This window comes from Arachis stenosperma, chromosome 10 (assembly GCF_014773155.1).
Source record: "Arachis stenosperma cultivar V10309 chromosome 10, arast.V10309.gnm1.PFL2, whole genome shotgun sequence".
In the NCBI taxonomy this organism is placed as follows: Eukaryota; Viridiplantae; Streptophyta; class Magnoliopsida; order Fabales; family Fabaceae; genus Arachis; species Arachis stenosperma.
In genome coordinates, this window is record NC_080386.1 from 114753080 (window position 1) to 114777917 (window position 24838).

General features: G+C 34.3%; 1 protein-coding gene across 1 annotated transcript; it reads left to right on the forward strand.

Annotated features, from left to right (window-relative positions):
* The first annotated feature begins 9284 nt into the window (after window positions 1–9284).
* LOC130957518 (uncharacterized) lies at window positions 9285–11551 on the forward strand. Its single transcript, XM_057884370.1, has 5 exons — window positions 9285–9534; window positions 9633–10210; window positions 10283–10369; window positions 10451–10625; window positions 10725–11551. Exons 1-5 carry the CDS (start codon window positions 9285–9287, stop codon window positions 11549–11551), a joined length of 1917 nt encoding a protein of 638 aa, XP_057740353.1.
* Window positions 11552–24838: the final 13287 nt, after the last annotated feature.

The following is a 24838-nucleotide window of genomic DNA, read 5'->3' on the forward strand; positions in this document are numbered from 1 at the left end:
CGTGATCACAGGATTCAAAATACAATCCAGGATGCGATTATGATAGTAAAAAGTTCTATTTCTAATAAACTAGCTCCTAGGGTTTACATGAGTAAGTAATTGATGCATAAATCCACTTCCGGGGCCCACTTGGTGTATGCTTGGGCTGAGCTTGATCAATCCACGAGCTGAGACTCCTCTTGGAGTTGAACTCTGAGTTATGACGTGTTTTGGGCGTTCAACTCCGGATCATGACGTTTTTCTGGCGTTTAACTCCAGACAGCAGCATGTACTTGGCGTTCAACGCCAAGTTACGTCGTCAATTTCCGAATAAAGTATGAACTATTATATATTGCTGGAAAGCCCTGGATGTCTACTTTCCAACGCCGTTGAGAGCGCGCCAATTGGAGTTCTGTAGCTCCAGAAAATCCATTTCGAGTGCAGGGAGGTCAGATTCCAACAGCATCAGCAGTCCTTTTGTCAGCCTTTTTCAGAGTTTTGCTCAAATCCCTCAATTTCAGTCAGAATTTACCTGAAATCACAGAAAAACACACAAACTCATAGTAAAGTCCAGAAATGTGAATTTAACATAAAAACTAATGAAAACATCCCTAAAAGTAGCTCAAACTTACTAAAAACTACCTAAAAACAATGCCAAAAAGCGTATAAATTATCCGCTCATCAAACGCCCAGGAGAAGCAGCAATTGGGCGTTAAACGCCCAAAACATGCAGTAGTTGGGCGTTTAACGCCAGGATGGTAGGGAGGAGGTAAAATTCGTTTTTCTTTACAATTTTTCTAAATTTTTATGTTTCAATTCATGAATTCTTGCATAAACATGTTTCAAAATGTCATCCTTCAAACCAAATTAGTTTTCTAAGAACCCTAATTTCTAAAATCCCTTTTTTAGAAATATCAAATATATCTTAATCCATAAAGACAAATTGTTTTCCAATCCAATCCAACTCTTCTAAGTTTTTTTCAAAACTCAATTATCTTTTTAAAATCTTTTTCAAAATTAAAAATTCAGATTTATCTTTTTAAATATCATTCATATCTTTCTCCTTTTAAACTATATCTTTTTCTTATCATATTTATCTTTTATAAATCATATCTTCTATCTTATCTTTTTCTTATTTTCGAAATTTCCTACCCCCCTCCCTATATATTGAATTCGGCGCCCCTCTCATCATCACCATTCCACACTTGCTCTCCTCCTATCCCTCTCCTTTCTTCTCTTTTGCTTGAGGACAAGCAAAGCTCTAAGTTTGGTGTGTTTATCCGTGATCACAAAAACATACTCATTAAGATCATGGCTCCTAAAGGAAAACAACCCACTCCAAGAGGCAAGAAAGAGAATACTCCAAAGCCACTTTGGAATCAAGGGAAGTTCTTAACTAAAGAACATTCAGACCATTACTACAAAATAATGAGTCTAAGATCAGTAATCCCGGAAGTCAAGTTCGATCCTTAAAGAAGATGAATATCCGGAGATCCAAGAACAAATTCGAAACAGGAACTGTGAAATCCTAGCTAATCCTGAAACGAAAGTGGGAAGGAACATGGTTCAGGAGTTCTATGCTAATCTATGGCAGACAAACAGGCAAAGAATAATTGGAGCTGCCCTCTATGACCATCAGACCTTAGTCAGAGGAAAGATTGTTCATACCCATCCTGACAAGATCAGGGAGATATTTAAGCTTCCTCAACTGAAAGATGACCCAGACTCCTTTAATAGGAGAATGATGAGGGTAAATAAAGGTCTGGACAAGATTCTAGAGGATATATGCATCCCTGAAGCCAGGTGGACCACCAGCACGACTGGCATCCCAAATCAACTCAAAAGAGAAGATCTAAAACCAGTAGTCAGAGGCTGGCTGGATTTCATTGGGCGTTCTATATTGCCCACCAGCAACCGTTCTGAAGTTACTATTAAAAGAGCAGTGATGATTCACTGCATCATGTTGGGAAAAGAAGTAGAAGTCCATCAACTGATCTCGTGTGAATTATACAAAATAGCAAACAGGAATTCCAAGGACGCCAGATTGGCCTATCCAAGCTTAATTTCTATGCTCTGCAAAGATGCCGGAGTGAAGATGGGAATAACAGAGTATATCTCAGTTGAGAGGCCAATCACTAGAATATCAATGGACAGACAACAGCTGCAGGATGATCCAATCAAGAGGAGAGCACAGGAAGTCCTCCCAGAACTCCCTCAATTCGAATATTGGGAACATCTTGAGGCTTCTATTTCCAAATTGCAAGAAGCTATGGACCAAATAAAGGAAGAACAGAACAATCAAAGTAGCATGCTTTGCAAACTGCTCAAGGAACAAGAAGAGCAATGGCGTGATTTAAGGGAGCTGAAGCGCCAGAAATTAATTCTTGAAGGACCAAGCACCCCACAGATCAGAGGAACATCTACTTCTCAAAACACAGGTTGTTGAGTTCCAATTTTTAGCTTTAACTCTGTGATAGTGTTTTTATAGAAATTTACCTTAGGAGATATATAGTAGTAGTAGTAGTAGTAGTAGTAGTAGTAGTAGTAGTAGTAGTAGTAGTAGTAATTAGTATATCTATTCTGGTTTTATTCCCAATTAAGTTATAATTTATTTTTCTCATCATCATCAGACATCAATAAAATAGTAGATAATTAGAATAAAGAAGTAGTTTATTTTTCGAGTTCTTAATAATAAAAATTATAACTAACTATATGTGGTGGCAATACTTTTTGTTCTCTGAATGAATGCTTGAACAGTGCATAATTTTTATCTTGAATTTTATGAATATTGGCTCCTGAAAGAATGAGGAACACGAAAAATACTATTGATGATCTGAAAAATCATGAATTTGATTCTTGAAGCAAGAAAAAGCAGTGAAAAAAATTTTTTTTTATCTTTACAAGAAATCATTGGATTAAGAAAAGGATCCAAGGCTTTGAGCATCAGTGGATAGGAGGGCCCAAGGAAATAAAATCCGGGCCTAAGCGGCTAAATCAAGCTGTCCCTAACCATGTGCTTGTGTCATGCAGGTCCAAGTGAAAAGCTTGAGACTGAGTGGTTAAAGTCGTGATCCAAAGCAAAGGAGTGTGCTTAAGAGCTCTGGACACCTCTAACTGGGAACTCTAGCAAAGCTGAGTCACAATCTGAAAAGGTTCACCCAGTCATGTGTCTGTGGCATTTATGTATCCGGTGGTAATACTGGAAAACAAAGTGCTTAGGGCCACGGCCAAGACTCATAAAGTAACTGTGTTCAAGAATCAACACACTACACTAGGAGAATCAATAATACTATCTGAATTCTGAGTTCCTAAGGATGCCAATCATTCTGAATTTCAAAGGATAAAGGGAGATGCCAAAACTGTTCAGAAACAAAAAGCTACAAGTCCCGCTCATCTAATAAGAATCTGAGCTCCATTTAAAACTCTTAAATATTATTACTTCTTAAATTCTTTTCATCCTATTTTATTTATCTAGTTGCTTGAGGACAAGCAACAGTTTAAGTTTGGTGTTGTGATGAGCGGATATTTTATACGTTTTTTGGGGGTAATTTCATGTAGATTCTAGTATGTTTTAATTGGTTTTTAGTAGAATATTAGTAGTTTTTAGGAAAAAATCATATTTCTGGACTTTACTATGAGTTTGTGTGTTTTTTTGTGATTTCAGGTATTTTCTGGCTGAAATTCAGGGAGCTGAGCAAAAATCTGAGTTAGGCTGAAAAAGGACTGCTGATGCTGTTGGATCCTGACCTCCCTGCACTCGAAATGGATTTTCTGGAGCTACAGGAGTTCAATTGGCGCGCTCTCAACGGCTTTAGAAAGTAGACATCCAGGGCTTTCTAGCAATATATAATAGTCCATACTTTGCGCAAAGATAGACGACGTAACTTGGCATTGAACGCCAAGTACATGCTGCTGTCTGGAGTTAAACGCCAGAAACACGTCATGTTCCGGAGTTGAACGCCCAAAACACGTTATAACTTGGAGTTCAACTCCAAGAAAAGCCTCAGCTCGTGGATAGCTTTAGTCTCAGCCTCAGCACACATCAAGTGGGCCCCAGAAGTGGATTTCTGCACCAATTATCTTAGTTTATTCATATTCTGTAAACCTAGGTTACTAGTTTACTATTTAAACAACTTTTAGAGACTTATCTTGTACCTCATGACATTTTCAGATCTGAATTTTATACACTTTGACGGCATGAGTCTCTAAACTCCATTGTTGGGGGTGAGGAGCTCTGCAGCGTCTCGATGAATTAATGCAATTGTTTCTATTTCTCCACTCAAACGTTTGTATGCTCCTATCTAAGATGTTCATTCGCGCTTAATCATAGAGAAGGTGATGATCCATGACACTCATCACCTTCCTCAACTCATGAACGCGTGCCTGACAAACACCTCCGTTCTACATCAGATTGAATGAGCTTCTCTTAGATTCTTTAATCAGAATCTTCGCGGTATAAGCTAGAATTGATGGCGGCCATTCTTGAGGATCCGGAAAGTCTAAACCTTGTCTGTGGTATTCCGAGTAGGATTCCGGGATTGAATGGCTGTGACGAGCTTCAAACTCGCGATTGCTGGGCGTGATGACAAACGCAAAAGGGTCAATGGATCCTATTCCAACATGATCGAGAACCAACAGCTGATTAGCCGTGCTGTGACAGAGCATCTGGACCGTTTTCACTGAAAGGATGGGAGGTAGCCACTGACAGTGGTGACACCCTACATACAGCTTGCCGTAGACGTGCTTTACAAACAATTGAGTTGAATATTACATTGCAGAAATTCAGAGGACAAAGCATCTCCAAAACTCCAACATATTTCCCATTACTGCACAACAAGTAACGATTTTATTCTCTTTTATTTTTCCAATCTAATAAATCCAACTGATAATTTTAATTAATATCCTGACTAAGAATAATAAAATAAACATAGCTTACTTCAAACCAATAATCTCCGTGGGATCGACCCTTACTCACGTAAGGTATTACTTGGACGACCCAGTGCACTTGCTGGTTAGTTGTACGGATTGCAAATTCATGCACCAGCTAGCCACTGCAGCTACCCAAGAAAACTCGTATCTCAGATAGTAGAAGTGCAATAAGCTATATAATCATTCAAATTCAATTAATCATTATCATTACGACAATCATTCATCGCATATTCAGCATTTATGCACTTCTCAAACATAAATCATTACTTCAAACATCTTCCTTCACTGCCTAGTTAACTCCTTCTCCAAGTTCACCCCCTTCCCTATGGTTAGGACCTAACTTTGGGACTATAAAAGGTGGCTATAGAGGTTTAGAAACTAAAAAAATAAGTTTAAATCGCAAAAACACAACTTTTCCAAAACAGGGTGGTCATGCGTAAGCATGTTGCCCATGCGTATGCATAGACGTGATTTTTGACAAACTCATGTGCGCGAGCACCTCCTGCGTACGCGGTTGTTCCAGAACAGAGGAGAGACTCGCATACACATCTATCCCTCTGCATACGCATAAGTTCAAAATTGGGCATTCTCGCATATGCATGCATCATGCGCACACATGATTTGAAAATTTGCCAAACTCGCGTACGCATACGCGAGACATTTGAGCATAGCCCAGGGTCCGCGTCGTGTGTGTGATCACGTACGCATGCTCAACAAAGGTAGTAAAAAGCTGTTAAGTTATGCAGAAATCACTTTTGCACACCAAACTTCCAACGCACATAAATTTTTCGTTAAAAATTATTTTTAGTCCGTTCTTTGAATGGCTTAAATTTCACGGACCCAATTTTCATTTGAAATACGTTTTACAAAATTTAAAGGTTTGGAGCCATGTTCTAGCCCGCCAAAGTTGGTCAAAAATCAAGTTTTACCAAAAATCATCAAAACATTTATATTTCCAAAACCTCAATCCTTACACAATTAATTCATAACCAAAACAACCCCAATGCGTCCAAAATTATAATCACCTATTTTCCAAATACTTTCTATCATCAATACATATAATCTCAACAATACATTCAATAATTTTTAACCAAATACTATCATTATTCAACCAAATGTCATCATCACCACTTATTATCATCATCAATCATCATATATCCTCATTAACATGAATAATCACTATATTTCTATAACAAACTCAATAATTTCACAAGAGAATTAGCCTATGTTTTAAATCTTAGCAATTCTACCTAGTTCAACATATCATACGGTCAATTAGCCTAAATTTTCACGCAACATTATATATTATCTATGAGAAACCAAAATCATACATTGGCCGATTCCTCCCTAAGCCCAGAACACCATAAATATCACCATTCGACAAACGTCCCAAGCTCCATGGCCTTCCCAAATGAAATTCCCAGCCTCAATGGACCAAAACCCAAGCTTCCAACACCACTAACTTGCATCCAAAACTCATAATTCAATCTAATACTATATAAACATCACTAAATCAACATAGATTTTTCTATAACAATAATTTCACAAGAGTTTAAAAATTTCTCACCTTACTGACCAAAATTTGAGACAAGACCCAGCAAGTCCACAAAACTAATTTGATCCTAAACACTAAAATTATACAATTTCTCAACATAATTTGCTCAAAATTTTGAAATTGAAGAGGGTGAGAAATTGAGTGAGAAATTAGGATTACTTAGAACTTTATTCAATTAGTTTTGAAGAGCTCTGCGCAGTGGTCACGTAGCCGCAAATGGTGGGGCGATCAGAGTTCCAGATTGGAAGATATGTGAGATTGGAATTTTGAGAACAAGGGTTTGGGTTCTCTTTACTCTCCTCCTTTGATTTCCAGTGTGAATCATATGAGGAAGGAGTAGAAGAGCTGAAGTTCACTTCATTAAGTGGTAATGGGTTGGGCCTTGGGCCCAAAGTAATCTCGGTTTAAGCGGTTCGGCCTATTGATCTAATTTTTTGTCAAAATCCTTAAAATTAGTGTCGAAATTCATATTTTTAATATTTTTACCTCTTTAAATTAATAAAATTTTATTTTCTAATTTTTTTTGTTAATAATTAATTTATTAACTAATTATTCATTAATTACGCAAGATTTACAAAATATATCATTATTTTATATATTAAAAGTGTAAGAACAGACTTTTATATATATATATATATATATATATATATATATATATATATATATATATATATATATATATGTGAGAAAGTATAATTTATCCTCTAATTTCTTAAGATACAAGAACATTCGATTGTTGTAGCTTTTTGTTGGTATATATATGCATAATAATAATTATCATCTTTTAATATGATATATGTTAATTATCTTTATATTTCGTCAAAAATTTCATAACTTTTTTTCTTCCAATTAATAGGTTAGTATTGCATGTAATGGTACATCATTTAGAATGATATTATCATTGAAGGATGAAGTTAGATCAGCCATGCATATTGGGAAGAATTATTACAAGTAAAAAAAAAAGAAAGTGAGAGGGACACGAATGCATCATATATGTATTACTACTAGCTAATTATTATAATATCGGTAATGTTAGAAAGACAATAATAATAGTCTAAATTAAACAGCTCAAATTTATTTTATTTAGTATTCATCAATTTTAACAATAATTAATGAATGCTAAATAAGATAAATTTTTATATTAGAACTCATTTTTTATTGTCTCCCAAACATTATTGTTACAATATATTGTTAAACAATAAAAGCAACTTTAAATATACTTTACGATTTCAGCAATACAATTTTACTACAACATACATACATCCAATAGATTACAAAGATAAAAATAAAATCAGTTTTGTAATAGACAAATTAAAATAAATTTAAAATAAAATCCTGATGAATACAGGCTAAATTTTTTAGATATTATCAAAGCATAGGTGTAATACGGAGATATTATGTTAGTTTAGTGTAATGCATTGATATGGGAGTTAAATAAATACAACAAGAAATTGTTATTAACGATTTCAGAAAGGACAAAAAACTGTGAAAATGAGACTACCGATTTCTGAATAGGACAAAAAAGATAAAAAATGGGAGTTACGATTTCAAGTAGGACAAAAATAATTTCTGAACCTATGGAACTTGAAATCGTTAGTGCCGATTTCATTTTTTATTTTAAAATTATTCAATTCGTAAACGTGAGTAACGATTTATTTATTAACTTCTCTATATATAGAGTGCGTGCGTGAATGTAATGTCTTGTAATTCTCGATCTCTTTTTTTCTTTCTAATGCTCTTCTTCTACTTCTACTTTTTTTTGTTGTTTCTCTTCTTTGCTGTGTGCAAGCAATTTTTTTGTTGTTTGTTATTGGGTAAATTTTGAGTAAAGTGTCATTTTTGTCCCCAACGTCTGGGGTAAGTCCTATTTGTGTCCCTAACGTTTAAATCGTCCTATTTGTATCCCTAACGTTTATAAAAGTGATTCAATGTTATCCTATTATCAATTATACTAACAAATCAGATTATATTTTTCAATTATTCTTACTTGGATGTATTCATTCTCAATTAGGTCTCACTTGGATGTATTCGATTTTAATATTATACCCACTATTTGTGTTTAGATTCAATTATATCCCTAGAAAAGTGAATTAGGTAAATGTTGTAGGAATTAGTTTCAACTTTTGATGAGCTATTTTTCGGAGTGAATTATCGATTCTATCACAGACATTTGTATTCTAACTCCAAGAAGAGATTTTCAAAACTCAAACTAAAGCGCTCATGATGTGTAATTGACTGCAGGATAACATTGAATCACTTTTACAAACGTTAGGGATACAAATAGGACGATTTAAACGTTAGGGACGCAAATAGGATTTACCCCAAACGTTGGAGACAAAAATAATACTTTATTCGGTAAATTTTTTTTGTTTATTTTAGTTATATAAATATTTCATTTTGATACTGTGATATTTCGTTAATTCGTGTTAAAAATTATAATAAAAATATAATTTTCGTGATCACAAAAATGAATAATAATATTAGTTTTAAAATTTATTATAATGGGCAAATTTTATCTGAAATAGATGAAGGTGTGATATTTATGTGTAATAATCCTTGTATATCTGTTCTTTCTTTTATGGTGTCGTTCGAAGAATTTAAGAGTTATATTTGTCAGAATATAGATCCTCACATGCCAAAGAGAGTGGCAAATATTTTATACAGACGACCTATATTAGTATTCGGTGGATTCATTCAATTTCATGCGATGTGCATCAATGATGACACAAGTCTGCAAGAGATGTTCTCAATCTACTATCAAGCCTGATCACGAGTATCTGTTATTGAGCTGTACGTGGAGTTTGACCAATTACCGAATACAATGGAACAAGATGATCATGATTTCGATGGAAAAAGTTATAACGGTGACAGCGAAGAGGAATATGAAGGAAATTACGATTTCGTTGATCCAAATGCAGATGAGGAACAAGAGGACTGCACCATTGAGTCGGACGTCGAAGACGTCGCAAATGCACTAGCGAGTGAGCATCCATTCGAAGAACCGTCTTTCATGCGCACTTTGGATCTCGATGCCATGAATGCTCCAGAATTTCTGGAGTATGCCAATGCAGGTTTGTCGTTGCATCACACCGTATTTGGATTACTACTTTAAATATTTGCGTATTAATATTATGCACCGTGTAAATATGGGTTGGCGGTGTTATTGCAGATCCACCTATGGTCAAGGATGGTGAATTTGTCATAGGGATGGAATTTAATTCTAGAGAGGCTGTGATCAAGACAGTTAAAGATTATACCATTCACAGAGGTGTTGATTATCGGGTTTTTGAGTCTGAGCCGATGACATTTTATGCGAAATGTGTGCAATATGGTCAAAGCTTTGATTGGCTTATCAGGGTTAGCTTGATGCGAAGAAAGTATTGTTGGGAGATTAGACGATATAATGGCAGCCATACTTGTACTAGAGCCACTATTTCTCAGGATCATTCAAAGTTGGACTCAGACACTATTGCATATGCAATTAAGCCATTGATAGAGGCCGATCCATCCATAAAGGTGCGATCAGTAATTGCAGATATCCAATCAAAGTTTAACTACATGATTATTTATTGCAAAGCATGGTTGGCTAAGCAAAAGGCAATTGAAAAAATTTTTGGAGGGTGGGAAGCCTCTCATGAAGCGTTGCCCATATGGTTTGAGGCAATGGTAAAGAAAGAGCCATCAGCAGCTGTCGAATATGAAACGTTACCTTACTACCGCGGGGATGAATTGGCTCAGGATGTCAGGGTTTTAAACCGAGTTTTCTAGAGTTTCTACCCATGTATAAGAGCATTTAGGCACTGCAAGCCGGTTGTACAGGTAGATGGCACACACTTGTATGGAAAATATAAAGGAGCGTTGTTGGTTGCAGTTTCTCAAGATGGTAACAACAATATTGTGCCAATTGTATTTGCGCTTGTAGAGGGGGAGACATAAGATGCATGGTTCTTTTTCCTTCGTCATTTGCGAACCCATGTGGTGACGAAGGATGGGGTGGGACTTATCTCTGATCGACACGAGTTTATTAGGTCAGCAGTTTCTCGTTGTGATGGAGCATGGGAGCCGCCAAGGGCCAGACACATGTTTTGCATTAGGCACATAGCATCGAACTTCTTGAGGAAGTTCAAGGCACCGTTCATGCCAAAGCTTGTGGTGAACATAGGTAATTATCAATGTGTTCTATATAATATTTTATGCATGTTATGGTTATATTTCCAATGGTGGTTATCGTTGTGTGTTTTCATTGTATCTTTTTGTCCAGGCTATTCTAAGACGGTGGATGAATACGAAATCCATTACCAGAGGTTGCGCAGTCGGGGTGAGGTATACACTCGCTGGCTAGATCGGATTCCCCGTGAGCAACACTCTTTGGCATATGATGGTGGCCATCGATGGGGTCATATAACGACAAATCTGGTGGAATGCATCAATGGGGTGTTGAAGGGTGCACGCAATCTTCCCGTCACAGCACTTGTAAAGGCGACTTTTTATAGACTGAATGAGTTGTTCACAAGGAAAAGGGATGGCGCTGAGACTCGTCTTCGAGCTAGACACTTATTCTCCAAAATAGTGACCGAAAAGATTCAGCAAAATTTGATTGCGGCTGAAAACATCATAGTTAGTTGCTTCGATCGGCAGAATGAAGTTTTCGATGTGAGGGAGATGCCCAGCGGTGTTGAGTATGCGGTAGACCTGCGACGTAGGCACTGTGACTGTGGTTATTTTCAAGTTGATCGCTTTCCATGTCGCCACGTTTTTGCATGTTGTGCAAACCAACGTCTTGATTGGCAAGTTTACGTACACGACGTGTATCGGATGGATGAGATCCGAAAGGTGTACAGAGCTAGATTTATGCCATTGGGCAACCCAACAACATGGCCGGTGTATGGAGGGCCACGGATGATACCTAATCCTTCACTTAAGAGAGTTACCAAAGGTCGTCCCAAACAAACTCACTTCTTGAATGAGATGGACACACGATCAATGCGAGGTCCGAGACGTTGTAGGCTATGCGGTGTAAAAGGGCACAGTCGTAGTAGGTGCCCCCAGCGCGCCGGAACTAGTGCACGTGAGGCAGACCCACCGTAAGTGTATAATACAGGAAAGGCTAAGGCCGTACGTTACAGATTAAAACGACGTTGAGTATATTATTGCCAATTACAATCTACTATTAATGAAGAAAAAGTATGATCCCAGGTTAAGCATTGATATTTTTAGTGAATATAGTAGTTTCTCATAGCATGGTTATAAATTCTAGTAGTACATAAATAAAATTAACATCACGGACTTTGCCATTAAATAGCAGATCAAAGTAGAATATAGTAGTTTGTCATAGCATGTACATAAATAAAGGCAACTAGCACATCAAACTAGAATTTTGAAGTCACAAAATACATCGTGGAATGACAAACCAATTTGCTACACATACTTTGTAAATTTTTTCTTTACTGTGTTGACCACTTTTTTGTACTTGTTCGACATTGCTTTCTTTATCGCTGATGGGATATATCTCTTTTGGCTGCGACGGTGTGGATCTACCCTTAAATTGTAGCCTTTATCCCGTTCTTGTTTTGCTGCTGTTCCAGTCACACCTGCCAACATTAACAACATATCTCAATCTACATGTACGTAATAATTATAATATAAAGCACATTTATCTCAGAGTGATAATAATACAGACAGACGCCACAATACCATCACACTATAATAATTACAACTGAATTACCTTTAGTCGGCCTAGGCTGCCCATTGTTATTTTTGTCGTCATCATCATCCTCACTTTCATCCGAATCTTCTTCCTCATAGTCCTCGTCACTTGAGTCCATCTTATCACGGTATGGACCGTATCTGCGGTGTGCAAACTAGTCTTCTTCACTTGTCTCCTGGATTGATGAATCAATGAGATTAAGATCAATTCTTGGAATATATGCACTAGTTCCAGAGTTGTACTCGTGACCAATACCTCGACCCCAATCACTTCTGCTAGAATCTAGTGACACTCTAGCGGCTGAATAAGAGGAACTAGTAGGTCGATGTACTCGTGAATCGAATGACAATCTACCAAGCACCACCTGAGGTGGCTGTGGCATCTCTTCCGGATGTAACTCCTGCTAGTATGTAGGATGTTGTGTCGGATCCAACACATTAGACATTTGGGGCGTACTTGGATCTTGCATGAACCCGATGATCTGATCCCAGGTGGTTTCTGCCATTGCCTCTATCAATTGTGGGCTGTGATGAGTATTTGGTGCATCAAATGATGGGACATAGGGATTTTCTATTGGCATGTTTTGTATAGCTATTTCATATTGAGTTGGAATCCATCCAACTTCACTAGGATGCGAAGGTGGCTGCGTCTGTGGTGGGTGTGTCGGCGGTGGTGGACATGGTTGTCGTTGTGGCGATGGCGACCGTGGACGTGCCTGGGGTGATGGCTGCGGCTGTGGTTGGTCTACACGAGCGGACAACTGTATCTGTTCAGCAAATTCTCTATGGTGCCAATTTGTGTAAACATCTGACGGGTCAAAATTATTAACTATCTCTACACCAAGCACATCCCATTGTCTGTCTTGCCACAAAGTAATTCATTCACTCCACTGTTGGGCCCAGTTATAATTTTTTGGACCCGTCAACAACATGTTGTGTGCATCTCCAAGAACCTTTGGTGTTTCCGGTGGGTCTTGTCGTCTCCCAAATTGTTTCTTAACCCTATCGGTTGGGCACCACTCAATGCACTCAAGGGAAATGAGTGGAGACGGTGCAAGCCACATGCGTGCATCCTTATACATGTCATGCAGCACGAAATCGGGTCCGAGATGTCGCGCACTATATGGATCCCACAAAAACTGTGTCGACATCAAAACACTAGATTAGACACACCTCTTAATAATGAAAATAACGCATGGTATAAAATTAGAGGACGAATGAAACATAAGTAATAATAATGACATACATTAGCATTTGTAATGTTATCAAGCATCTGCCTAAAATGTGCAGGTGTCCACCGTGTAAACTCACTTGAAGGGGCATCCCACTCATTCCACCTGTCATTGAATAATGTTACATCAATATAATGCATTTACGTAGTAAATTAATAAAACATCAGTATATAAATATCCTTAGAGGTCATACCGACAAGCTAACGGGAAAGTCGGGGGACGACGAATTGGTGCAAGGAAAGGCATCCGTTCCCAAGCCCACACGTGCAGCAATGCTAAAGGCCCATCTAAATCTTTGCAATCATATTGGGTGGCCCTACACAAAGACCTATACAAGTGGGCAAGACAAGCTGATCCCCAGCTATATGTCCTAATTCTAGGAATATCACGGAGTAAGGGTAGAAATTTCCAATGCACCCCCGCACCTGATTTGTCAGCAAATAACGTCGTACCGAACAGCGACATAATGTGGCACCTGGTATAACGCTCCATAGCCTCATGAGAATTCAAAATTATGCCATGCTTAACATTACGCAACCATGTTAACTTGATAAAGCTACATCTGCATTCACTCGCTGTTGGGGCAACTCCAAAGTTCATCAGACATTCTTGCACCATGGATCCGTGATTACTGTTGGTTGGCCCTGTAACTGGTAGCCCAGTTCCTTGAAGACCAAGTATCAAAGCTACATCTTCTATGGAACGTATGAGTCACTGGATTCCACCGTTCTACCAAGGCATTTATCAGGACCGTTTGTCCGGGAATTTTTCGAATCTGAGACACATTGTAAAAGCCAGCGGCTCTTAGATAGGGTTCTATCCTCCGATCATATGGTTTTGGAGCATATAAGTGTCTCAGTCCAATTACTCTAGAACCCTGACATAAATAATCAACACATAATTATAACTGTTAAAATAATAATGATCATAACAATAAAAACAATATCAATGTTAATTAGTATGGAAATGCACTTGGAAGTGAAACTATTAAAAATGATTTATAACAATAGTAATAACAATAACTAATAAAACTTAATAACACTATCAGTAAACCTATAACTATCTCAATAACAGTAATAATAGTAATAATAATAATAATAATAACAATAATAATAATTAAAAAATAAATTAGCCACTAAAAACAGGATACTCACATGTTTATTTGGACTAACTATCATGTTCATATTAATTTTGTACACTCAATTCAATTATGATAACTAACTTCACTTTTAGTCTATAATAACATTATCAATAATAATAATAATAATAATAATAATAATAATAATAATAATAACAACTAAAAAAATAAAATATTCACTAAACTCTTAAAAATAGGTACTCACATCTTTATTTGGACTAACTACCATGTTCATATTAAATTTGTACACTCAAATTCATTATGATAACTAACTTCATTTTTTGGTCTATAATAATAATAATAATAATAATAATAATAATAATTATTGATAACTAAAAATATAAAATAGCCACTAAACTCTTAGAAATAGGGTATTCACATGTTTATTTGGACTAATAACCATGTTCATATTAACTTTGTATACTCAAATCAATTATTATAACTAACTGTTAGTCTATAATAACATTATCACTAATCATATAACTAATTCAATAATAATAATAATAATAATAATAATAATAATAATAATAATAATTAAAAAAATAAAAGAGCTACTAAACTCTTAAAAATAACGTACCCACGTATTTATTTGCATTAACTATGATGTTCATGTTAAGAAATTACACTCAAATTTATTATTTTAACTAACTTTTACTCCATAATAACACTATCAGTATATAAAAACATTATCATGTAAACATATAATAACTATCTCAATATGGATAAAAATGATTAAAAAATAAAAAAGCCACTAAACTCTTAAAAACAGAGTACTCATGGGTTTATTTAGATTAACTATTATGTTCACATTAACTTATTATACTCAAATCTATTATTATAACTAACGTTTACTCTATAACAGTGCTAAGTTCATTTAACCAGCTTATAATTGATGTTAATATTATAAATAATTTTATAGACAAAAAAGAAGGTACTTACATATAATGGATGATCAAGATATTTCACAATATGTTTATTCATTGAGATTTTTTTCTTCCCCATCTTAAAAAAGATAAATTTGGAGTTCCACCTCACATGCAACCTTCATATAGAAACAATGGCACTTAAAATGGAAGGAACCAAAACAGAGAGCAGAGAGTTAACACACACTTTGTGTTTTGGTATTTTGGTCTTTTCAATAATGAGTGAGAGCTTCTAGGAGAGAGAACTCACGGACCACACAGGGGCTCACCGCATGCGAGCCACGTGGACACAACATCAAATCGGTACTTCCAATTTGATTCATGCTTCCCAGCCATAGATCGTCCATCTTGCGGTTGCTATACCCTGTCTCTCTGCTCATCTCCCACCAAATCGGTACCCTCATTTTATTTACTGATCCTAACCGTTCTTACTTGATTCAACGCCTCCAGGTTCTCTTTCTACACTCTCTCTTCTAATAAAAATCGTTAATCACAATTTGATTAAAATCGTTATTAACGATTTCTGAATATACTAATTATTAAACCCATATCTATGCATAACACATTCGAAGCCTCATTTCTGCGTATTACTCACCTTCTATCCTAATATTAAAAATAAAAACCTCATGAATACATATCAGGTTATTATAACTATTAACTTATTATTGTCTAAGTAATAACACACATCCAAAATTTGTGTTGGAATAACAAGTCCAATAATGTTTTTGAGAGAGAAAGAGTTTATTGAACATGTGTGAACACGAATATATATTATTATTATTATTAACTAAAGATTAAAAATGAGTACAGACTTGAAATTTTATTAACTAGTGCATATAAAAAAAGAGGGGACATTAATATAAAAATCTACAATTTATGTTTTAGTTTGTATAATTTTTTGGGTGTAGTTTCAGTAAAATAAAATTTATTATTATAATCATTACACATGTATATACCAATTTGAGAATGGATACCTAATAATACTTTGGACTAAAACCACAAAGAAAAAAGAATTATGGAGATCAGAACTATAAATTACTAATTTTGTAAGACCAAAATTATGCCGAACAATTTCTGTTTTTAAAATTTTTAGTATGCATATTAAAAATAATGCTTTTACAAATCATTTACAACAATGAAATATAATCTTATCCTATCATATTTATTTTTAATAAAAAATGAAAGAAAAATAGGTTTGATGATAATAAAATAAAATTATGTCAAATTTTTAGCATATAAAAAAACAAAAAAATATATCCAAAGAAGTATCTTGTCAAATTTAAAAAGCTGAATATAATTTGTTACTTTATTTACTAGTTACCACTATGCGGTGTCTGCCATGTGTTGAACTCGGATGTTTCCAACTCGGATGCTTCAAACTTAGATACGGATACTCAAGAGATAAATGAATTGCCATCGTGCCACAATTTCAACCATAGAGTTGAACTTTTGAAATACAATGTCTACAATTTGAAATAACCATATCTGAATTTTTCTATTAAAAAAATACACTTCAAATTGCCAAAAAATTTGTGACAAATCTAAATCCTAATATCATATAGAACCATGAATAAAATTTAAAGATGCAATCATCATTGTCATCAGCTTCTCTCATCGATTTTTTATTTGGTGGTTCCTCATCTTGTGGGCATATCCTTGTGAGTAGAGATCCATATAGGTTTGAATTTTTTATATAGCTAAAATTTTGGAATCTTTAAAGTTGGGTCCCTGATAGAATTTTGCTCTCAAAATTATTACAAGAGAAATTCAGTTTTCTAATAAAAGACAAACTATACATGACTGGAGAAATTTGTCCTAAAAATTAGTTATTTGAGAGATCAAGAGATTCTAATAATACCAAGTTGCCAATATCTTGTAGAATCATTTCCATCAATTGATTGTGGGATAAATTCAAAGACTACAACGTAGTGAGCACAAACATTTCTATTAGTATCAATCCAGATAGATTGTTACTTGAAAAATCAATGGCATGCATTGAATGTGTATAATCTAATTTAATACCCTTAATAAGCATAATAAGATTATAAGCAAGGTTGCGAGAACCGAATCGATCAATGAACCGATAGAGTGACTGGTTCAATGGTTCAATTGTCCAATCGGGGTTTGAACGGTGGTTGAACTGGCTTAATTAAATATACAATAAAATTATTAAAAATTCAATATATATTTTCAATATTTAAATTTATGAGTTTTAAATAAATAAAATTTAAAATTTCACACAATAAATTATCTATAATTTATCATTAAAAGTTTATAATCAACTTCAAATATCAAAATTTATAATCAACTTCAAATAAATTTTCAAATAAGCAATTGGATAAAAAAAATAAAAATTTCTTGCATCAATTAATTTTACATAGGTTTCTCTACGTGATATTATAGATTCCATTCCTTTCCCATTTCATATAACAAGAAATACAAAAATTTCTATGTGAAGCGACACCTGCTAACATACCACACTACACCATATTCGGTAAATAGCAGAGGTTATGCAGTCAATTCGCAGCGGTTTTTAACCGTTGCCGAACGGATGGCAGCGGTTGATAACCTGCTGGAAGATAGCATGCGGCTAAACCTTTAGCAGCGGTTAATAGAAACTGCTGGTATAACCACTGTTAAATGGTATTTTGCAGCAGCATAATTTTGTGGTGGTTTTATCCATTACAAAATCGTAAATAGGACTGCTTGGAGATGGCAGCAGTTGTTAACCGCTGCAAAATACCATCTGTTGAAAAGTTATGTTAAGATATAGCGACGGATTTGTAACCGCTGCCAAATGTAGAGTTATACTTTTTTTTTAGAAAAAACCCGAATTTATAATAATATATGCCAATTCTTTTATTCCTTATACGCTCTTCCACTAAGTTGCTTTAATTTATTAAAACAACCATCAGTCAATCAAACTAAAACACACAAAACAGAACAAAAATATATATGCAAAAGTAAATCATTATAATAGAAATTTGAATTCAGTGCATCGATGTCTGTAAACTACAACTAAATATCTCAAAAGTCATTAGGACAGTGAATAGTTAAAAAGTATTCAGATTCCCAGATTTATCATTCAGATCATTAGTGCCAGCACATCATCTTGCATGGGATGAGGTCGGTGCACTTCCCAAAGAATCCAGATCTGCAGCTATTTCAGGTGGCAAATTACCTCCTTGTTGCTGGATTATGTATCTTAATAAATTTTCTATTGTCTGTATTTTCGCCTTCTCCTCTGCTGCCTCTGCCTCCATTCTCTGTCTTTTTTCCTTTTTCTCTGTTGCCGCTAACTTGAGTTCTGCTGCCTTCACCTTAAATTTTACAATCTCTATTTGATACTCCTCAATCTGCACATCGGAGTCAGACTGCTGTGAAATGTTACGAAAATACTGAGTGGGACATAGACCGAAACCTAGTCCACAAACTCTTCTTGGGTGTTCCTTTCCAACCACTTATGCAAGGGAATCATTTTGTGAAAATTCTTTGTTGGAGGCGTCTTGGCTCTCAATATGTTCAATTGCTTCCTGCAGACATGTGAGATTCAGATTTACACTAATTTAAATTCAATGGTATTAATTGCAAAAAAAAATTTGAAAAATTAAAGAACGTGATTTACCCCAACAACACGTGCATCTTCATTCATATACGAACCATTCTTTTTTTTATGACTCATCACTTGGACCTTCTTTTCCAACTTGATATCTAGGCTTCATAGTACGGATACAATAATTAGCCACTAGAAGAAGAAGATTATTATGGAGATTAATTATAATCTTATAAATATGCTTGTATTCAATATGTAAAGAAAATCAACACAGTTTCTCATTAAAACAACAATTACAAAAGTATTTGGGGGACGGGAAAATAAATAAATATTAACCTTTTATTATTTTTCCCTTACAAAAGAAATTGTAATTTTCTATTAAATTACTATTTTTTCATATAGTATATATTTATACATGTTTTGGTTAAGACAAACATTTAACTAAGCAAAAATATTATTATGCTTTCCCTATATATAAATCGTTGGTATATTTTTTGTTTCATATCTCAATGGTCATCATGCCGTAAATCATGGTGGTGAATGAAATAGTTTTATATTTCTTTACTAAAAAGCATGAAACAAAAAGATTTAATTTTCAACGATTTATTCTTATTGCTTTCTCATAAATTATGGTACTAACATATAGGTTTTATATTTTTTTGTAAAATTTAAGATATAATATTTATCATATAATAAATTAGTTAGTTTAGTTCCAATTAGTTTTAAGTAGTTGAAAGTTCATAAACAGCAAACTAGCTCCAAACACTTTCATCAACAATCAAAACCTAACAATCTAAAGAAAATCATTCTAACCTAACCACCTATAATCAACTAACAGCAACAATTCTAACCAAAATCAACTAATTAACCAGAAGTAATCAAACTTAATAAAAATAAAAAGGAAAATGGCCAAAAACCTGGAAGCAGAAAACTAGAACATGGCAAAAAGAAAGGGGACAGGGGTGTTGCAGCGGCGGTTGATGGAGGACGCTACTGTAGGCGGCGCCAGCGTGCTGGAATTGCGTCGGAACTATGTGGAAAGAAGACAAACAAAGGCTACTGCTTGCTCTGCTTGTGTTAGAACTGCTTGGTCTGGTTCAGTGATAATTCATGGTTACCTCGAGTTTCACTTAGATAAACAGATTGGGTCTTAATATTGCAATTCACATCAAAAACAGATTTAGTGTCAATATCCTAACTCACAAATAACTTCATGATATTATAAGTTGCCAATACTAGCTCACTTTCTCATGACATCATCTTCAATAAGTTTAAAATAAATTCAACAAACAACATATTAATTATTTAGAACCAAAATTATCATGATGAATGAATAGGAATAAAACTCAAAGCTAATTAAACAATTTAAACAGACAGACATTGATACAAGGGGGATCAAGTTACATAAAATGTTGTCAAATCAAATCCAAATTAAGCACAAGGCAAGGCAAATACCTAGTGCTTGGTGAGCCTTCTACGAATGGCTCTGGTCTTCTTACTTCTTAGGGTGGAGATTAGGGGTTTGATGTGTACTACTTCTTCTTATAAACTTTCCCCAAAATAGCGTTCTACTTTTGAGAAATTACCGTCAAGACTTGAGTAAAGGACAACCTCACAACCTTGCTACAAAAAAACCCCAAAATGAAAACGACATTAACATAAACACCTGATATGCATAACAACATAAGCAATCAAACTGTTAAAGAAAGAAAGTAACCCATCAAAGTAAATAGAGAGAAGCAACCGGCCGTAGACCACACTCACCTCACCATTGTGGTAACTGAAGATGGGGATGACCTTCCAAACAACGAAAATGGGGACGATCTTCCAAGGAGTAAGGGCCGACGTCACGCACGATATTAGGCGACGGCAATAGAATGTGGTGCGGCGTTATTGGGTGCTGGTGCTCTGGAGGATGAATCTAATTAGAGTTCTTGCATTAAACTTAGAAGGGGTTGTGATATAGGGTTTAAGCTACCTTAGGGTTGTTCTATTTTCAGCGAAGGAGGTGCGGATTAGGTAAACAAGAGGGGAGAACGACTAAAAAATTGGGTGATTTTTTGAATTCCTATCAATTTCATCTCAGTCAAGATATTCGCTGATTAGTTAATAATCTTACGAATTTAAAATTAAATAATCTAAGTTATTAGATTTTAAGAGTCATTTTCTCATTATACTTATCTTATCCTTTTATTTACTTAATGCTAAATGAAGAAATGCCTTCTATTTAAAAAATAAGTGACTAAAATTGCGGTGAAAGATGGCTAATATGTTTTCTTATCTTTTTTCAAAACAAACTTGGTAATTAGTTATATTTTAAAGGAGTTTGGAGTTCTAGTTAATGACTTATCTCATCTTGTATAATCACAGGCTCAATATCTCAACTATTCTTCTTTTCATATTGTAGGTTCCAACGTTCATCTGTGAACTTCTTTTATTTTTTTTCCTCAACTACACATTTATCCAGGTACCACGTTAGCATTTTTATATGCGAATTTTTTCTCTAATTTGTACACTCAAGTATTCATTCTTCGCAATCATCCAACAAAAAAAAAGGGGTAGTAGAATTTTGAATCTCATTTTTGTATTTGGATAACCATTTTGGTTGTTTTATTCTATGTTTTCCCTTTTCGTTTTTTTTTTTACTATTTTTGTTCTATTTACAAAGAGATTATTAATCGAGGTTAAAGCCGTTTTATATCATCGATCCTTTTTTATTATATTTTTTGTTTATGATATATTTTATTATTACGAAATTGTTCTTCCATTATTGTAATGAATAAAATTTTTTAAAATTTTTTTAATGTCAAAATTTTTAAAATGTTTCATTAAAGCGATAAATTTTTGGTGGATTATTTTTAATTTACTAAATCTTTTACTCATTTTTTGTTTCTTTCACCTACATAAATTAGGTGAGTAATGATTTAATTATAAATTTTTAGTTTTTTTTTATGTCATCAATTACTTTGGTTTGTCATAACAATATACCACATTTTTAAATCAATTTCTATCGGCACTAACATTTATTGTTCTTTAGTATTTATTATTAATTAATAGTCCACTATTAATGCACTTTAATATTATGTGACATATTGAATTAATATTAATGTATACATTTTTTAATTAAAACTATAAATCCTATATAATTCTTATCTTAGTACTTAAATAATTTGTCTCAAGTTGATATGTGTATTTGTTGTGATGCTCTTCTAAATACTAGTTATTACTCACTCCACCGAGTATATATTAAAAATAAAAAAATAAGTAAGTTGTATTGATTATCCTGAAACAAATTTTTGATTAGTTATTTAATCTTTGTGAATCTTTTTTAATGAAAATATTACTACAGAATATATTGTTTTGAATATAATAATCTTAAATTATTTTCTATTATAAAACTATTAGGAAATATTTCATTGAAGTCATAAATTTTTTAAAGCTTATTTTTAGTTTACTAACTCTTTTGTTTCTTTTTATACACATTTCATACTTTTATTTGGTATATTTGACCTACAAAACTAAGGTGAGTAATGAGTTATATGTATATTTTTGTAGTCTCGTTTTTATTTTATTCTAATGTTTAATGTTCCTTATTATTTATTATCATGTAATAGTCCATTATTAATGAATTTTGATATTATGTGACATATTGAATTAGTATTAATGTATTCATTTTCTAATTTAAACTATAAATCCTAAATAATTAATATTTTTATACTTGTTAAATAGTTTGTCTACTATTTTTATATGTGTTCGTTGTGTTCCCCTACTAAGTACTAATTGGTACTCACTTCATTGAGGATATGTAACCAACCAAAATAAATAAATAAATAAGCACATAATTATCCTAAAACAAATTTATGGTGAATTACATAATGTTAAAAAAAAATTTTATTACAAATATTAATAAAGAATTTACTCTATTTTAAGATGAATCATATTTTAGTCCTTTTTTTTATGATTCATGTTGTATTTAAGATAAAAATAGGGATTAGTTTTAATTTCTTTGTTAGACCTTTTTTCTTAATTATTTTTATTTTAAAAATATTAATCATAAATTATCTTTGCCAACTCGACATGCGGTTACAATAAAACCGCTGCAAAATGAGAGCTTTTGGTAGCCTCTCCTAAATCCACCACAAAAGCAGCTGGTAGATTCTATTTAGCAGTCGCTAAATATCTGCCACTATCTGCCGGGTATCTTGTAGTCCACAACAATCACAAACAACCAAATGAGACTCTTAATATTTGAGGCACAAGAGGGTGATTACTGATTACTATAATATTACACCAAATTGAACTTATCCTTATCTGGTTAGATGTGAAGAGATTAATAAAACAAACACCGCCATAGTATCTTGTCGTATACCATAAACTAACTAAATAAGCTAACATCAAAGGAATATAGAATAGAACATCATTTTCAACTTGCAGAAACTTTGTCTAAATAAATGAAACAAAACAATGATCTAATTATAATTTATATTGTCAGTCACTAAAAGACGAACATGAATCCCAATCGGAAACTAGCTGCATTCAGTGTTTTAGATGAAAGGGTACCATTGAATAGACTTCAATACATCCTAAAAGAAAAGTAAAGGTTGGAACTAGTGTAAAACCTTAAGGGCGTGCGTATCAGCGTATAGCAACGTGTTCGACAAAGGCATGCGATGAGATCTTGGATTTTTTTGTGAGTGACGGATCTACCATCTTGAAATCGTTGGTTGAGAATGGGGGTCACCAGGGTTGTGTGGTCCTGGTGGAAAGAGCTAGCTGGAGCACAGGCCCGATGACGACGGTAATGACGAGAATAGAGACGACGACGTGATGGGAGCCGACGACGACAAGGACGGGTCCAGGCTTGATGATGAGGATAGAGATGGCAACAACAGCCCCAAAGCGATGCAACGAGAGGAGCATACCTTCGAGAGGTGAGGAAAGCAATCACTATTGTCACCCCCGGTGCTGATAGTGATGGGTGTTAATGGTCGCTGCTTTGCTTTGGTGATTTCCTCTGAGGCTTTCATAGAGTTAGGGTTCTTCTAGAAGGGGGGCTTTTGATTTTGGGACAAAAATAAAGAGGAAGAGGTCCGTCCGTATTCTACTTTATGGTTTCTTTTTTGAAAAACGATGCCGTTCAAGGGGTGAGTGCAGCGAACCGGGCCTTCAAAAACCCGAACGGCTCATCCAGTTCACTGATTGACCGTCAGTTTGACCAATTTTTAGCCAATTTTTTGTAAAGCGGTTTACAAAATCAACAGACCGGCCAAATGATCGGTTATCAATTAATCTGATCGAACTAGCCGATCCGGTCCGATTTTTAGAACCTTGATTATAAGTGAAGACAAAAATAAACTAGCTTTGGTAAAAAATCATAGGAATAGTAACCCCAAAAGAATCAAATGATTCATTCTTAAAAATCATGCTTGTCATATTGCAACAACAACTTGGAATTGGTCCTGATAATTTGTTATTTGAAAGATTCAATATCTTGAGAAAATTAAGCTTGCATATTGTAGGGGGAATATTACCACTAAATAAATTGAATCGTAATTGGAGCACAATTATATTTTGTCCCACCCAATTTGATAAAGCTCTTGAAAACTCATTTTTACCTAGATTTAGAACATGAATATTTTCATAATTTTTTAACGAGAGAGCTAATATTTCAGATAATCTATTATTGAATAGACTAAATTAAGTTAGAATGGATAAAATACCAATTGAGTAGGAAATTTAGCCTCTAAGATTATTACCTTTCAAGTTAATATATTATAATAATTTTTAATGCATCCAATAATTCGAAATCTCCCCTAACAAAAG

What these genes read in the sequence shown, in the direction of transcription:
- LOC130957518 (XM_057884370.1), top strand. Translation starts at nt 9,285, where the DNA reads ATGGAACAAGATGATCATGATTTCGATGGAAAAAGTTATAACGGTGAC. An exon ending in TCTGGAGTATGCCAATGCAG is followed by an intron (nt 9,535 to 9,632) that starts GTTTGTCGTTGC and finishes GTGTTATTGCAG; the next exon opens with ATCCACCTATGGTCAAGGAT. An exon ending in AAAGCTTGTGGTGAACATAG is followed by an intron (nt 10,626 to 10,724) that starts GTAATTATCAAT and finishes CTTTTTGTCCAG; the next exon opens with GCTATTCTAAGACGGTGGAT.